At 36.7% G+C, this 18,818-nt stretch overlaps 2 protein-coding genes across 2 annotated transcripts in view; one reads left to right on the forward strand and one right to left on the reverse strand.

Moving 5' to 3' along the window:
* The window catches only part of LOC110270822 (glycosyltransferase family 92 protein RCOM_0530710-like), an 11,665-nt gene extending 1,338 nt beyond the window's left edge, over positions 1 to 10,327 (forward strand). Inside the window, exons 2-3 of the mRNA XM_021120262.1 lie at positions 3,799 to 4,497; positions 10,216 to 10,327. Coding sequence (XP_020975921.1) covers positions 3,799 to 4,497; positions 10,216 to 10,283 — 767 coding nt within the window. The 3' untranslated portion in view covers positions 10,284 to 10,327. The remainder of the gene's footprint in view (positions 1 to 3,798; positions 4,498 to 10,215) is intronic.
* LOC107635843 (probable LRR receptor-like serine/threonine-protein kinase At2g16250) overlaps positions 18,550 to 18,818 on the reverse strand; it is a 4,075-nt gene continuing 3,806 nt past the window's right edge. The window contains exon 8 of the mRNA XM_016339404.2: positions 18,550 to 18,585. Within this exon, the coding sequence (XP_016194890.1) occupies positions 18,550 to 18,585 (36 nt within the window). The remainder of the gene's footprint in view (positions 18,586 to 18,818) is intronic.

Genomic DNA, 18,818 nt, shown 5'->3' on the forward strand with positions numbered 1-18,818 from the left:
AGAGAGAGAGAGAGAGAGAGAGAGAGAGAGAGAGAGAGAGAGAGAGAACGTGTGTGAAGAGAGAGACAGAACGTCTGTGAAGAGAGAGAGAAGGCATCATGAGGTGGTTTTGCCACTGTAGTTAGAAGTCTTGAAGATGGACGGATTTACTTTTTAAAGAATGATTGATGGAAATTCTAATTTTAGTTGGTGATAGAATGATAGTCGTTAAACTAAATTATGATGAGTTGTTTATTGAGAATCTGTTGTTATGATAACTACTGACAAAAGGGTTGGTGATAAAGAGGAAACTCGTAAGGGTGGCTAAGTCCGAGTTCTAGGCGAGATGCGGCCGAAATTTTTATAAAATTTGAGACTTTGTTTGAAATGCTATTTTAAAAGATTTGGTTTTGGAAAATTAAATTATTTGAGATTTATTTAGTTAAGAAAAGATTTATTCTATTTTGAATCCAATTTATTAAGGAAAGTATAATGTTTTAAATCCAATCTTTTGAGAAGAGATTTCGTTTAAATTATGATATGAGTTCGGTTTGATAAGAAAGAAAAGAAGAAGAACGAAAAGTAAATGAAAGAGAGATAATTAAAGGAATCTCTATCACAAGAGAACAGAGAACAAAGATTAAAAGAATACATTAACTGAAGGGGATCCCTGCCACAGGAGAGCAGAGGGCAAAGATAATGAAAAAGCTTTAAAAGACTGTCTACCACAGGAGAGCAGATGCGACTTTGTTTGGGCTTTAGTGCCAAATGCATAGTGGGGAATGGGGATGCCCACACACTGAGAACTGTTTTCCAGATGTAAGCACATTGATTTGAAAGTCATATTGTATGCGGCCTAGCCGTAAGACTTATAAGCACACTGTATGCATCTGGAAAGCCATATCTGGGACTTGTGCCCGGGTAATGTCGGGAGCGTGTAGGCAACCGACACATGAGCTCATGGTCTTGATAGGACTAGACATGCATCATCCTTGTTTGCGCATTTGCATTTGGTTGTATTTGCTTATCTTGTTTCTCTATGATTGTGCTGTTTGTCTTGTTGCAATTTGTTTGTGCGTTGATCTGTTTCTTGTGCTAATAGGTTGTTATTGAGATTTGTTTTCGAAAATTTTAAAGAAGGTAATTAATTATATAAAGTAAAAGTAAGAAGTATTTCCAAAGATTTAACAAAATAGTTTTATTGAGTAAGTTACTTATTGGCATTATATTCATTACTTTTACGGCATTCCCATTCCCTACTGAGAACGTGTGGTTTGTTCTCACCCCAAAACCTTCTACCATTTCAGTGACACAGGTTCGAAAACTCAGTATGAAGCTGCGGACGATTAGTAGATTTACTTATGATTCCTGTTGCTTTTATAGAATTCTCTCGCCCTTGTTGCTTTAGTTTCTATTTTATCCATAGAGATAGATATTGTATTCGAGTTTTATATTGAATTTATTTGTATAGCACTTATTATTAATAGTATTTATGTAATGATTATTATTTGAAGATCTTTGATATGTAGTTTTAATTAATAGAAACAAAATTTTGTGGAACTTTCTTAAAAACTGAAATGTGATAACAATGTAAAGGCTCAATATTAAATAGATAATAAAGGAAAATAGGTTAGTAACGCCTTACTTTTGGTACGATCATGACGTGCTAAAAGTTAGGGTGTTACACAAGCTCCCCTTCTTGCTGGAAACACAATCGAAGTTCTTTGCCGCTATCATTGAAGCTCTTCTTATTGTTAGATAAACGTTTTTCATTTAATGTGACATCATGCTTTCATGTTTAGGTGTTTTTGTCGACTTTTAAAATTTGTTGGGAGTTATTTTGTTAATAATAAAAGTCAAATATCATTTTATCAACCAGAATCTTTCGGATATTGATTTGATATTTATCTCTTATTTCTATTAGACAGAGCATGTTTGATGGGCTTTAATGATAAAATGAAGATTTATTTTGCAGGTTTTACGAATGTGACTGAAAATGTAAGGTTGTAGTGCTCCGTTTTTAAAAAAGAGAAAGAAGTGCTCTGAACTACTCACATATGCATCGCTTTTTTAGTGCTTCTTTTTCCAAACCTAAATTAAATTAATGAACATTTTATTTTTTTTTTCATTGTTCATTTGCACTTGGTCAGCCCCAACTCAGCTTTAACTTAATTAATAATAATTGAAATTCTGCCAAACAAATTGAATCTTAATATCATGGCTTTGGTTTCATTTCATACTATCACCAAAAAAAAAAATAATCAAGAAACAAGATTAGCAACTAATTGTTGGAGTAAATCAGAGAAATGACATCAAGAAAAATGAAGGCAATTGATCAAAATTTTTTTCTTTTGGTATTTCGGTAATTAATCATTATTTTATTGTCATTGACAAACACACACTTGTAGAGATAGGAATGTGGGTAAACAAATAAAAGAAGGCCTTTGTTGCTTTAGGGCTTTAAGAAACTTTGGTCACATCCTTACAAAGAGAGTCTTTCAAAAAAAAAAAAAACACAGTAAAGTTTTCCAGTAGAGAGGGAGGGGAAAAAAAGGGAAAGAAAGAAGGGTATAAAAGGAGAATGGATCAGGCTGGGTTCACTTACATATTGCCCCTTCAATTATCCCATTAGACATCTTACTACTACCAACACCGTCACTTTGATTTTTTCAGTACACCTTCAATTCTATTCCCCCCATCTTTTCTGCACTAAGCATTACGAATAAGAATAACATTTCAATTTTCAAACATTCAACACAATACTATCGGATAGGATAACAAATGTGATAGATTGACATATAAAAAAATTAGAGGAATGTTATATGTACACTAAAATTATTTATTAAAATCAGTTGTTAGCATAAAATGTAAGTCAAAATATAAAATACGAATTGAGAATAAGTTAAATAAATACATGTATTTATACATAAATATATAATAATAGGACAAATCTACTTATATTGTAGTGGGGCGTTTGCCCCCACTATAATTTAAAATTTTTTAAATAGTACATAATAATAATAATAATATTTATTTGTTCCTATTAAATTATTAAATTTGACTCCATAATAATTTTGTATTCAACTTTTGACACTTGATAATCAATTTAAAAACTTCATATTAGATATGTATTATTATAATGATAAATTCTCAAATTTAAATGAGATTGGTGTTCTTTCTTAAAAATTGACTTGAAAGAATATTATCTATTTATTGGTGTTTTTTTCTTTTGAAACTAGTTTTACTTTTTTTTCATAACGATTACACTAATTGAATAAACTTTTTCAACTGTGAATATCATTAAGATCAGAGCTAATTGTATGAAAGATAGGTTTTAAATATTTTTAAATAATTGTTTAACAACATATATATAAAAAAGAGACATTTTAATTATATTGTCAAATGAAAAATTATTCAATCTATTTGAAATATGAAATATAAAAAAATAAAATTTTAAATTATATGTTATTATTTAAATGACTATTTTAGTTTTTAATTTGTAATTAGATATTCTAAAGACTAATCACATTTTATAATAACAAAATATAATTATACCAATAATTATATTACGTATACATAAAAATAAGGGTTAAGTATTTTTTTTCGTCCCCAAGATCTTGGGTCAAAATCAAAATCGTCTCTGACCTTTTTTTCTTATTAAAATCATCCTCAACGTTACAAAACGTTATAAAATCATCTTTTTTATCTCAATTTTAATTTTTTGACCAAATTACCTTTAACAATTAATAAAAATAATAAAAAATAAAAACAAAAACAAAAAATCCCTCCCCCCACCCCACCTCCGATGTCTCTTCCCAGTGAGAAAACCCAGCTTCTTCCTCTTCTTCAACTTCAACACCGCCACCCTCCTCCGCCCTCCCCTCGCGCTCTCTCTCCTCTACTCCTCTGCCATCAGCAACTCCATTCTTGACCCCTTAACGCCTCTCACTTCTTCCACCCCTTCCTTCACACTCCAACATCGCATCCAATTCCCCAACCATTACCTCCTCCTCCTTCTACTCACCAACCACCACATCAACCCCCACCAACTTGAATGTGTCTATTATTACGAGGCGAGCCTTGATAGAGAGAGCAACATCATTATTGTGTTCGTGAAGGGTTTAAATCTGAGACCACACAAGGTTTCCAATTTGACTCATTTTCGGTGCCACTTTGGGTTCAAGAACTTGAACAAAGACGGTTCGTTTTTTATAACGACGAGGACGGTTTTGGTGGCGCAAGAAGTTGTGAGGTGCTTGCTGCCGCAGGGTGTTAGGAACAACACTGATAGGGCTAAAGGGGTTGGGGTTACTGTGAGCCATTTGAGTGGAAATTTTCGGTACCCAGTTTGCACCATATTACTGTCTATCGCTAGAATTGATGGAAATGATAAGAAAAAGAGGGAAAAATATGAGCTTTGTGTATGTACCATGGTGTGGAACCAGGGTTCTGTACTGAGGGAGTGGGTTATGTACCATGCTTGGCTTGGTGTGGAGCGTTGGTTCATATATGATAACAATAGTGTTCATACCCTGGGTCGAGCTGTCCGAACCGGGATATTCAGTAGCAAAGCAACCGACCTGTTCAGGTCAAGCGGACCGACTTCTTTACGAAGAACTCGGCCAAATCGACAGGAAAGCCCAGTAAAGGGCCCAAATGAAGGAACACGACCCAAATCCAAAGGCAATCCAAGCCTATAGAGATAAAGGCGGTTCCCTTGAAGATAAGCTGACTTCACCCAAAATAAAGATAAGATAAGATAAGATAACTAACTTATCTTATCAGAAAGGTCAGCCCCATCTACTATAAATACACTGGAGCACCCAGATATAACTCATACTCTGATTCTACATAAAACCTGCTTAATATCCGTGCTAACTTAAGCATCGGAGTCTCTTGCAGGTACCCCCCCACCCTCCGGTGGCCAAGGATCAGCAGTGCAGCAAGTCCAACAAGTCGGACACAACAGTTCCGGCCGCCACCAGCCAGCCGGACACGTAATCTTCGACCAGTACCAAAGATCTCATCCGAGATCGACCTCCAGTTTCAGGTAACCCTCGGAACATTGGCGCCGTTGCCGGGGAACCTGAAAGTCATCCCTAAACCATGGCGGACGGCCATGACAACGACCACGACTCGGATCTGGAGAACAGAACACCGCACAAGAACGCGGACACTACGCTAAAGGATACTCCGGAATCCAACGGGGACAAAAACTCACCAAATCCGGGAGCCATGGAAGCACTTCAAGATCGCTTAAAGCAACTTGAGAAAGAAACCCAGCAACAACGGGAGATCGGAAAGGATCTACAAAGAGAGGTACGGCGACGTCGAGATCTAGAAGAAAAACTACAGCAATTAGAGGCCGACCTCAAATCAAAAGCTCCTCGGACCACTCCTGAGGAAAATTCACGCAAAGAACAGGATCCATTCACCAGGGAAATCATGAAGACCAAAATCCCAAAAGATTTCAAGCTCCTGGATATGGTTTTGTATGATGGCACTACAGATCCCAACCATCATCTCAGCAATTTCAGAAGCAGAATGTACCTTACCGATGCCTCAGATGCCGTTCGCTCAAAGCTTTTCCAACAACTCTCACGAAAACGGTGATCAGATGGTTCGACAACTTACCTCCGAAGTCCATCTCAAACTTCGACGACCTGGCCAAAAAGTTCCTGGCCAGATTCTCCATCCAGAAAGATAAGGCAAAGCACGCATCCAGCTTACTAGGGATCAAGCAAGGAGATCGGGAGAGCCTCCGCAACTACATGGAAAGATTCAACAAAACATGCATGGACATACAAAGTTTACCAACAGAGGCCGCCATCATGGGCTTATCAATGGCTTACGAGAGGGACCTTTTAGCCAATCTATATCAAAAAAGTATCCTACCTCCTTAGACGAAGTGCAGGAGCGAGCAGAAAAATACATCAACATGGAAGAGAACGCTCGGCTGGGAGAAACCTCAAAATCTAGGGCCTCCTACCGAGACAAAGACAAGGACTCCAAAAGGAAAGAAGATCGACAGGGTGAGAAAATCAAAAAATACCACAACTACACTCCTCTCAAAGCATCCCTGGTCGACGTGTACAAAGAAGTTTGCCATACAGAAAAAATCCCCCTAGCGCGGCCACTCAAAGGCAAAAGGGGAGGAGAAAACCGGAAGGAATATTGTGAATACCATCGAATTCGATGGCACTCTACCAACGAGTGCTTCGACTTGAAAAATATCATAGAAAAATTGGTAAGAGAAGGAAAATTAGATCGATTTCTGGCCACCCGGGATGATGACCAAAGAAAAAGACGAAGAGACGAAGATGATGGACGAGCTGAACGGTCACCTCGGACACCAGAAAGACACGTCCACATGATACACGGCGGATTTGCAGGAGGTGGGATCTCCAAATCGTCCCGAAAGAGATATCTCAAAGAAGTATATCATGTTGAGGGAAAGGAGGAAGCACCCGACATCCCGGCGATAACATTTACTAAAAAGGACGCATCCGGCATCATCTCGGGACACGAAGATCCCATGGTCATCACTATTATACTGGCAAACGCCAATCTACACCGCACACTAGTAGACCAAGGGAGTTCTGCTGACATCTTATTCAAAACAGCCTTCGACAAGCTCGGCTTAGACGAAAAGGAATTTAGAGCATACCCGAACAATCTGTTTGGACTAGGGGACACTCCGATACAACCGCTGGGATATGTATCGCTACACACTACTTTTGGAAAAGGGAACCAATCTAGGATCCTCAAAATAGACTACATTATGGTCGACGTAAGTTCAGCCTACAATGCTCTCATAGGTCGGACAACACTCAATCAACTCGGCGCAATAGTCTCAACTCCGCATCTATGCATGAAATTTCCAACTACAGAGGGGATAGCCACGATAAAAGCAGATCAAAAGATGGCACATCGCTGTTATAACGAGAGTTTAAACCTCAAAGGCAGAGGAGAAGAGTTTCATACAATTGAGCTTGGCGGAGCTCAGCGTCGAGAAGAATTCCGTCCGCACCCAGAAGGTGAGGTAGAGAAGGTTCATATTGGAGACACCTCGGACAAAATGACTAATATCGGCACGGTCCTAAGAGGAGACTCAAAAGAATCACTGATACAATTCTTACGAGATAATGTCGACCTCTTCGTATGGAAAGCCGCAGACATGCCAGGCATAGACCCTAAGCTAATGTGCCACAAGTTGGCGGTCTATCCAGGATCTCGGCCGGTGCAGTAGAATCGGAGAAAACTCGGACCAGAACGATCCCAAGCTGTGGAAGAACAAGTACAAACGTTACTGGAGGCAGGATTCATAAGAGAAGTTAAGTACCCACTATGGCTAGCCAACGTCGTCTTGGTAAAAAAATCAAACGGAAAGTGGCGCATGTGTACCGATTACACCGATCTCAACAAAGCCTGCCCAAAAGATCCATACCCACTCCCAAGTATTGACGCTCTAGTAGATGCTTCCTCCGGATATAGATACCTCTCGTTTATGGACGCCTATTCGGGATACAACCAAATCCCCATGTATCCACCAGATTAAGAAAAAACCTCGTTCTTAACACCAAAGGCGAACTACTGCTACATCGTGATGCCTTTCGGTCTCAAGAACGCGGGAGCTACTTATCAAAGGCTAATGAATAAAGTCTTCTCAGATCACATCGGAAAAATCATGGAAGTCTATGTGGACGACATGTTGATAAAAACACAAAGCGAAGATACATTATTGTCCGACCTGGCTCAAGTATTTGACACTATAAGGAAGCATAACATGCGACTCAATCCCGCAAAATGCACCTTCGCAGTTGAAGCAGGCAAATTCTTGGGTTTCATGCTCACACAAAGGGAAATTGAAGTAAATCCAGACAAATGTCAAGCTGTACTCAACATGAAGAGCCCAACCTGTGTCAAAGAAGTACAACAACTCAACAGGAGATTGGCCGCCCTATCCCGATTCTTAGCAGGAGCTGCGATAAGATCTCTCCCCTTCTATGCTACTTTAAGAAAGGGAAAACAGTTCGAATGGACGGCAGAATGTGAGCAAGCTTTCCAAGACTTCAAGGAGTTCTTAGGACGGCCACCTATCCTATCCCGACCACGAGAAGGAGAACCACTCATATTATATCTCGCAGTAGGAAGCCGGGCGATAGCCTCAGCACTAGTCAGAGAAGACGAAAATGGGCAACAACCCGTCTACTTCATTAGCAAAGCACTACAGGGATCCGAGCTGAACTACCAGAAAATAGAAAAATTTGCCTATATTCTCATCCTAACATCTCGACGACTCCGCCCGTACTTCCAGGCTCACACCATTAAGGTTAGAACTAACCAGCCCATAAAAGGAATATTGCAGAAAACAGATTTAGCAGGCAGAATTCTACAATGGGCAGTCGAGTTGTCAGAATTTGACCTCTAATATGAAGCTCGGACGGCCATCAAATCACAGTATCTGGCCGACTTCATCGCAGAATTCACAGATACCCTGGAAACTCCCACATAATGGAATCTCTACATGGACAGTTCCTCAAATAAAACTGGAAGTGGCGCAGGCGTGATAATAGAAAGCAACCAAGGAACCCAAGTTGAGCTCTCCCTCAAGTTCGGGTTCCATAAAACCAAGGAACTACTCGGACAAATCGGGGAATATAAGATCTGCCACATACCCCGCGAACAAAATGCCCGAGCTGATGCACTCTCAAAACTAGCCAGCACCAAACCAGGGGGCAACAATAGAAGCCTCATCCAGGAAATATTGCAAAACTCGTCAATCTCGGAAGAGGAAAAAGTCCTGGCCATAACAAGTCAGGACCAAGGATGGATGACCCCCATAATCAACTACCTCAAAGAAGGAACACTCCCCGCAGAAGAAAAGGAGGCAAAGAAGTTAAAAAGAGAGGCACAGTACTACACCATCATAAACAATATCCTGTACAAAAGAGGAATCTCAATACCTTTACTAAAATGCGTGCCGACCTCCAACACAAAAGAAAGCCAAGAAAAACGCATTTACAGCGACAAACAAATGCAAAATCATGAAAAGGTTCAAACTTTCAAGACATGCAAAAGCAAAAGCTTCACCAAAAAAAACTAAAGATGAAGCCGTGAAAGAAGCAAGAAAGTTAGTACCAACCTGAAAAGGCAGCAGACTTCAGGGAAGGTGAAGAGGGACGGCGAAATCTGGAATCACTACATCGAAGCAAAAGAAAAGACACGAGCAAAAGAAAATGTCGCTGGGCTGAAATGCGAAACTACGAACTCCAAGCAGAGGCTTCAGAAAAATCAAACAAACACCGCAATACAAAGAAAAGTTGAAAGCGAGAGAATGAAGGGAAAAATGCGAAGTTACGAAAAGGGCGAAAGAAGAGAAACCGTTTCGGGATTTTCAAAATCAAAATAAAGAGCCAAAAGGAAACGGGGCAATTAATGCTAAAATTAAAAGGCATTAAACCCTCGCACGTTCCCAAAGCGCCGATATAAAAGCGCGCGCTTTTAGAGGAAAACGTTCTACATTCAAAAAGCTTCTACAAAGGAATCGACAAAATGCTTGAGTTCGGCTTCATTAAAGAAGGACCGAAGTCAAGAACTCGGCCTCAAAAAGAATACCGAGCTCAAGCAGGGGCACTGTTCATACCCTGGGTCGAGCTGTCCGAACCGGGATGTTCAGTAGCAAAGCAACCGACCTGTTCAGGTCAAGCGGACCGACTTCTTTACGAAGAACTCGGCCAAATCGACAGGAAAGCCCAGTAAAGGGCCCAAATGAAGGAACACGATCCAAATCCAAAAGCAATCCAAGCCTATAGAGATAAAGGCGGTTCCCTTGAAGATAAGATAACTAACTTATCTTATCAGAAAGGTCACAAGCATATGTTTTTTTTAAATTATCCGAAACCCAAGTTATTAACATATATAAGTTAAAATATGTTTTTGCATATCATCGAAAATCCCAGTCAGCCCCATCTACTATAAATACACTGGAGCACCCAGGTATAACTCATACTCTGATTCTACATAAAACCTGCTTAATACCCGTGCTAACTTAAGCATCGGAGTCTCTTGCAGGTACCCCCACCCTCCGGTGGCCAAGAATCAGCAGTGCAGCAAGTCCAACAAGTCGGACACAACAGTTCCGGCCGCCACCAGCCAGCCGGACACGTAATCTCCGACCAGTACCAAAGATCTCATCCGAGATCGACCTCCAGTTTCAGGTAACCCTCGGAACAAATAGTGATGATGATATTGAGGAGGTGATTCAGGATCTTGATTCTCAAGGGTTTAATGTTACTAGGTAGGTATGGCCTTGGATCAAGACTCAAGAAGCTGGGTTTTCTCACTGGCCTTGGATCTTGATATCTCCTTCCTTCTGCTCTTTGCGAACTTTCCCTTCCTCTCCCTCTCCCATCCAAAAAATCCCAATTCTTCTTCTCTCCTTCAGCAACAGCAACAATCAAATTCAACAACAACAATTCTTCTTCTCTTCTTCAACAGCAACAACAACAAATTCAGCAAATTCAACAATAGCAAATTCAGTAGCAACAACCACAAAATAAATCACTAAAAATTTTAAAGGGATGGGAATGGGGGTGATGATTGGGATGGGGATTCATTTTTTTTTGTTAAGGGGATGAGGATGGGATGGGGTGGTGTTTGGGATTGGGTTATGTTTTTATTTTTTAATATATTTTTTATTTTTTATTAATAGTTAAGGGTAATTTTGTCAAAAAATAAAATTGTGATAAAAAAGAACAATTTTATAACGTCTTGTAATATTGGGGATGATTTTAATAAGAAAAAAAGGTCGGGGATGATTTTGATTTTGAGCTCAGACGTTATTGACAAAAAAAGTACTTATTAACCCTAAAAATAATTATTTGTACAAAATAAATCTTGAAATACAAAATATACATTAAAAATAAGTTAAATAATATATATATATATATATACACACACAAAATCATAGTAGATAATTTGATAGCTAATTTTTTATGTAAACACTATCAGATAAATATCAAATTTCTCTCTGATCTTTCAAACTATACAATTTACTACGGAATGCATGTTTTGTATGCCTATAGCTGTTTATAACTGTATTCCCAATGTTCTTATTAGCATGCATTATCTTATGAGCTAATAACTGCTCAGACTAAAAGGACGAAGGCTATATGTAACCTGCCAAAAATAACCTATCTATTTTATTTATGTTTTTTTTTTACTAAACAGAAAAGAAAAAAAGAAAAAAAAAAGACAAAATCAAATTAATTGACTAGGTTCATATCTCAATCTATTAGATGTTGAAACTCATTTTATAGTTGACTCCAATTCGAATGAATATTCGTGCTAGAAGTAGCTACTTTAGCCATTCAATTTGCAACATTATTCGCATTTCTCTGAATTAAAAGAATAGAGACTCTCCAATTCCAATTCATAACCTCCTGTATATACTTTGTCAAATTCCATTCCGGAATATTATTACTATGTATTCTTTGGTTTACCAAGAAAAGGACTTCTAAACAGTCTGTTTCACAAATAACCTCACGAAATCAACTATCCCAAACTAGAAGTAAACCTCTCCAAATCGCATACAATTCAGCAAAAAGAACACTGGACACTTCGACTTTTTCAGTGTAACCTTTCAACCAACATCCATCAGAATTGCGAATAATACAACCAAAATCAGTATAGCCAAAAGGAGCAAAACAACTAGCATCACAATTCAATTTAACAGAATGAACGAGAGGTGAGACCCAATGCAAACAAAGTGAAGGAGGAGACAAAGATTGATGCATAGCAAAAATAGAGTGAAACTCCCTTACTGAACTACGAATCAAACTCACCACTTTACTAGCACTCCAAGAGTCATCTATATTAAATAAGTCATGATTCTTGTTTCTCCAAATCCACCAGATGATCGAGAAGAAAAGAAAAACATCTCCACTCCTTTCACTTCTATAGAGCCAATCACGTAAATTTGAGTTATCTGAATACAGGCCTAAAAGGTTCCAGAACCAGATATATGAACAAAAGGGACATCTTGAGCAATTGGGCCCTCAATACTCCACTTGTCAAACTAAAAAGATTGATCAAGTGACCTAACACACCAAGAGAAGGCATCCTTAAGAGCACTAAAGCCTTTGAAATACTCTTTCAAACATGAGAAGCATTACAAGGAACATGGCCATCTAAAACTCCCTCATTTCTTAGATACATTTCCCTCAATAAAACAACCCAAGACTTGTCCTGACAATAAAAAATTGCCAAACCAATTTATCAAGTAAAGATATATTAGCACACGCAGGATCTCTAACACCCAAGCCACCAATTTTTTTTGGAGTGACCACGGTCCTCCAATTAACAAGAGAAAAACTTCTGCCATCAACTTGACCCTTTCAAAAGAACTGTCTCATCATAAAAAATAATTTATCACAAACCCAATTTAAAAAAAAGTATACCTACGTATGATAGACAACACATATTAAAAACTTAAATTTTTGTATTTTTAATAACTTTTTTTAATTTATAATATTAACATGTGTTCTTAAACTACAAAATAGATAATTTTTTATTTATATAAAACTGATATTAAAGTCATTCTATATTCAAGTCATAATATCTGAATTCCTTAAAATTTTACCATATCAACATATTAATATAGATGTAATTTTATTATGAAACCAAATATTTTTTTCTTTCAACCTCAATGTTAATTCTTATAATAGTTTTCATAATAATTAGTAAGGTAACTCTTGTAATTAAAATCTCCTTTTAATAATCTTAAATGTCCTCTTCATTAATCAATTTATATTTTATAAACTTCTCATAATAATTAACAAGATTTCTCTATGTAATGCATCACATGTGTTAGATCCTAAATTATAGATTAAATTATCTTTAATCTTTCTCAGACATAAAATAAGTTGGTTATTCATTTACTTTTATAATTGCACTTTTTAAAAATAATTTATGGGAGATGAACGTGCTAAATTGTTTCAAAAAAATAAAAACTAATGAGCAATTTATACTATAGTTGAAAGTCATCAAACTATTCTTATATAGTTTATTTTATTGGAAAAAAAATATACTATTGCTAGTTCTTAATTTTAGACAATCAACTTTATGTCTAATAATCCAATATTTTTTTGCATTCACTTTAATAGTATTATAAAACACAAAAATAACTATAATAATATTAGATAAAAGAGTAAATTACTGTTTATACCTACGATAGGCTGATAATATATTCACAAAACATCGAAATTAAAGTGATAACAATAAAAGATCGGTTCCGTACGATAAAATTATTCAAACCCTAAAAAACTATCTAAAATCCTAAAATTAACCTTCTTAACCTAATCTAACCCACCCTAATCCATAACCCTTTACCCCCACTAAAATTCTTCCTCTCCATATTGCTATTATCACCACAATCACCACTGCTATTACTACTATTCTCTCTATTTCACTTCATCAACAACTTCTTCAACCAGAGCTATTACCTGTATAACCAATTAATACTGAGAAGAAATAGATTCCTAGATAAAACTAAAGAATCAAAAGGCATTTCCATTTCCAGAATCATACAAGATTCTTCCAACCTCGAACGACACGAAAACATCAACGCAAGCGTATTGAACCTGTTCCGCTGTGAGCCACACATTATCCCAGCGGCTCCGATTGATCCTCTAAGGCTTCTCGATCTCCAACCTGAGCACTCTCTCTGCAAGCCTCTTCAGACCGCTCTCTTCATCTCACTCTTACCTAGCATGCTCTCCTCCAGACCACTGCAGTCGCTTCCTTCTGTTTACCACCACCATTCTCTTCCTTTTCTTCATCGACGAAACCTTAGCCTCCCTTTTCTTCTCTTTACCACTATCTTCATCGTGTCCTTCGGCCCCGCTGCTGTCGTCGCTGCACCTAGAGCAGTCGACCCCGCCAAGGCACACGCAGCTGCGAAAGAGAAGACAGAGTTCGACGTTGATCGAGGAGGTTCTAAGCAATGTGAGAATCACTGTGATTATGGCTATGAGAGGATTGACGAGCGAAAGAAGTGAAGAAATTGATCAAATGTTTGCCAAAGAAATTCAAGGAAGAGGTTTCGAAGGATGAAGCTGATGAAGCAAAGAAGTAACTTGAAGAAGCTGGTGCCAAAAAGGGTTAGGGATTAGGATGGGTTGGGTTAGGCTAACAAGGATAATTTGAGATTTTTGGATAATTTTTTAAGGTTTGAATAGTTTTATAGTATAGAACTAATCTTTTACGGGTACAACTTTAATTTTAGAAAAAGTTTAGGGATCAGCAATTTTATTGAATTTTGGCCAGCATGTAATCAGTAGAAAAATGTGAGTCATTAGATGAAATCTCACACCATTAAACCATTATTGATGGCTATTTGATGGCTACCAATCACAAAAGTTGTTGGTCCCCTAGCATTGCTCTTAATTTTATTGTTTTATGAGTATATTTGTCTGCGTTTAAAATTTTAATGGGTATAAATAATAGTTTATTCTAGATAAAATTATAATTTGTGTTTGATCTTTACAATGTTTACTTGTAAATTGATTCAATCAATGGTATTTGCTATGGTACGATCATAAATTCATACATATCGATACATTTAAAATATGGACAAATAATAATAAACCATGTGTAATTTATTTTCTACATCAACATCTAATTTTTTTAAAAGAAAATATATATTATATCACTAATTTTACTAAAATACTCTTATAATTTAATAAAAATAAAAAAATATTTTTTATTTAATTTTTTAAAAAACTTATTTCTAACACTGTGATAACATTAGCCTTGTGTCAATCCAGAGAACCCCACAAACTCATGACAGAGTTGAAAACATCGACTCAAGTTACGTTACTTTCTTTCGTTAGTAGGAACCTCTCGGATACACATACGGTAATAGTGTTACACACGGAGTAAACAGGAACCTTAGAACTAGATGATACATGGACAAACCCGTTGCCCTATACTGTGATCGTGTATTGTTAACCCCGTATCGTCTTCCGTTATAGATGAAAACTGGAAACCTGTCACACAAACAACCACCTTTTCAGGTTCAAACTGGTGTTCTAGGAAGAATTAAAATCTTCGTTACCTTAAAAAGATGTTCCTTCCTGAGCTCATACCTCTTCAACTCACTACGTTAAATGGTGAAAAAAAAATCCGAGATATTAAAGATCTCTTGACATACGACTATCCTGAAACTAATTACAAACTAGTCGAGAGTTTAAAAATTAATTAAATCGACTCGGTATAGTATTCCTCTTTTTTCTACTGTTCCCATGTATATAGTAAAGACGTTTCCTTTGATACCAGATACCGATTTACTCAGAGGTTCCAGATTGTGTCAACGACGGTTTCTACTATTTAAATAGTAATCTTTCTTTTATACGATAACCTTTTTTCCTTTTCCCACTGTTCTTTAACTTCGTATATAACTGTTTGAACGGTTAATCACTACGAGAATCTCGATCTCAATGTTTTGGAACCGGAACGAATAGAAGTATTCACATGAAGATTAATTTCATTATCTGTCATTATTTTCGTTGTCAGGAAAAGATGGTAACTAACGAAAGATTTAGTTTACATACCTAAACATATACTTCTGAAGAAAAACAAAATAAAGTTGAGAGAAAGCGGAGAGAAAATGTTTTAATAGAGTAGAGATTTAAATAAAATAAATTAATCTTTTCATTTTTATTTACAAATTTTAACTGGCCCCCTATCCACATATGATATGAACTCGTCTCCTAGAAACTGTACATTTCGATAGAACAAACAAATAAATCTTCTATATTTAATAACTTACCTCTGTGACCCGTTGTACAAGCGGATGCCTTCCATGTAATTACATACACAATCCACCGACTTGGGTTTAAACTCGTTGAGTTCCTGTTTTTTATAAACAATCATACACACAAAACTATTTGCAAATACTTGTTTATAATTCTACAATTATACTTACATAAAATGTATTAATTAATTAACTCTACTCTTTCGTTACTACTTTCGTGTTTGTCAGTTAATATAAATTTTTTTAGTGCCTATTTAGTTTATTCTTTTAAAATTTTACATAGCTATATGACTACAAAGTTATTAAAAATTGGTAATTAGAATTAATATTTTTTATATATAGTAATATATTAATTCTACGACCGAAAAGTAACATAAAAGAGATAAAAAGAAATACGTCTCACATTTCATTTTTTTCCTGGAACAATTAATACACCAATGTCAAGTTAAGGAAACAATAAAATAATTTATCTTTTCTTTTTAACCAAGGTCTTCTGTACTTGCACCGTATACCATAATCCGATCGTCTTGAAAACCTGTGAGATCATCCAAAACAACCTGAATCAACTGGCCGTCTTAGAAGATACTTTCGGTTCAAAAGTCCGAGACTAACGGATCTACCTCTATTATGGAAACTCTCCTGAGAACTTGAACTAAAGACACCTGAAAGAGACTATTGTCATCAGGAATCGAAACTCTCTACTCTAGGAGACGCCGGTTCGAACACAAAGCGACACAAGGATCTAGCGGGAAAACTTAACCGAAGAACAGTCGGGAGTAGACTACTACAGAGGAGGACCACTTATCTAAGTGAACTGTGACCACCTGATATGTATCCCTGTAATAACGGTAAAAGCAAGTATTGAAGTATTAGGTGGTACGGTCTAGAAAGAAAACAAAACAAAAGACGGCATGGTCATCGTATAAGGTTCGGTAATATCTGTTGTGGGTGTAACGAACCACGTAGAAGTGCAACTTCCAAAACAAGTGAATAACCATCTTCATAGATTTTCTAATCTCTATATTAGCTGTTGAACGTATTACTCCGTTGTGTTATCTTTAAAATGTTTTGTTTCCATCGTCGTCAAATATTGTTATTTCGTTAATTACAGTTTATATATTCCATTGTGGTACATTTTTAAACCGTCTCTTGGAAGGGTGCGACGACAAAAGAGACTCGAACAAGTAAAGGTAATCTTAGTTCGAGCCCTGAATATTTTAGGTCTTCTAGACTGTGTGACGTAATTTTCTCAGTGTCAAAAAACCACGGGACTTATGTTGTTAGTTATCTTTAAGAAGTACCGTATCCGTAGATTTGATAAAACTTCTCCTCTCAGTAACATTGGATGAAGTTTCGTTCGAGCATAATAACGTATGTTATCATTTTCTGTCTTTCCAGGGGTATCGAAAAATAACACAGTCCTACTAGTTCGGGTTCGAGGGAGAGTAAATATAGTTGGCGGAAAACGACTATATAACACCGGATTTATTCGTTTTGAGCTTGTTCAAGTAATTGTTGTTATTACTACCTATCTGAGATTAAAGATGTCATGTACTCTTCGTTTATATTGTCTTAGAAGTGTACTAATGGTATTGAACGAACCATTTCTTGGTGTAGATTTTCTAATATCCGTGAACGTCATTAAGCTACTATCCATGTAGTTTGTCGGTAGTAGAAGTGGTTACGGACGTTAATTTATCTGTTCACACATATCTTTTATTTTCTAGTACGAATTCCGTCTATTGTTTGTTCTACTATTATCAGTTTGGTGTTCTACTATTGGGTTTTATTACGAAATTTGACGTTCAAGGTTGTAATAAAACTCTGCTGAATTTCGTATCGATCACGTTCTCTCCATTTAAATAATTCGTATTCTACTACTATCAGTTTAGTATAATAATCCAGTACTAATTATTTTAAATATGTTCCGTATTTATCCACCCTTCTATTAAGTACCGTCGTTGTTACGGTCCTTATAAAAAGACTTGTGTTTATTTTTTTTTTTCGTTTTTTGTATATATCCTTACCGTAATTCGTTTTCTTCTTGAGTGCCGTTCTACCTCACAACCCTTGTTTGACACGGTAAGGAGGTTTGAGTTTGATGTGTATGTTCAAAATTTGGTTCCTAGTCTAACCGTGGAAAAGGATGAAAGGTAGTTGACGTAAAGTGTTTCGGCGACCTCCTAAACCTCCTGAGTTATAGATAGTGTCTAGACAGTAGGGTTAGGGAATAGGTTTGGGACGACCACTAAAGTGAAACGAGTAACCACTAACCAAGTTCTGGTTGGTGTTCCATTAATTGGTTGGTCCTAATAATGTGAAACGAGGTAAGAACTACTTAGTATTTCTTTAACTTACAATCAGAAGAACTAACGTCTGTAATTCCGTCTGAAACCTAATTTCGTTTTTAACTGTTTTAATTGTTGTTGCTTAGATTTTAGTGTCTTTAATTTCATTTAGTGTAATTAATGTCTTTAGTGATGTCACGATATTATTAATTTTCTTTAGTGTCTCCCCCCAATGGCCTTCCCTCTCCGACTGCTGCCACTGCTTCTTGCTCTTTCTGCCGCTGCGAGAGACTGCGCTGCTGCAAGAGGAGCTGACCCACTCCGCGCGCTGCTTACGACGCCACTGGAACCGTCCCGCGGTACCTCTTTTTCTTCCTTCTCCTACCTCTTCCCTCGACAGTTTCTTTTAGCCCTCGGCTCACACTTCCTCTTCTCTGTTTCTTCTCTGATACCGTCACTCAGACTCTAAACTTCCAACCCACCCTTTGGGTCCTTGTAAAACTATAAAAAAATCATGCCAAATTTAAACAAAAAAAAAAAAAAAAACCCATACTTACTAATTGATCCCAAGTACTTTTTACAGTTATTTTAACTTTATTAAAGAAAATCATATTTATTTATTAATTTACACAAAACAAAAACAAAAAATTTAATAAATTTAAAACTGTGTCATTTTAATTTAATAAACTAATTAAATTTTCACATTAAATAACAGATTGTATTTTTTTCCATAA

The sequence above is a fragment of the Arachis ipaensis genome, chromosome B04, assembly GCF_000816755.2.
Source record: "Arachis ipaensis cultivar K30076 chromosome B04, Araip1.1, whole genome shotgun sequence".
Lineage (NCBI taxonomy): Eukaryota > Viridiplantae > Streptophyta > Magnoliopsida > Fabales > Fabaceae > Arachis > Arachis ipaensis.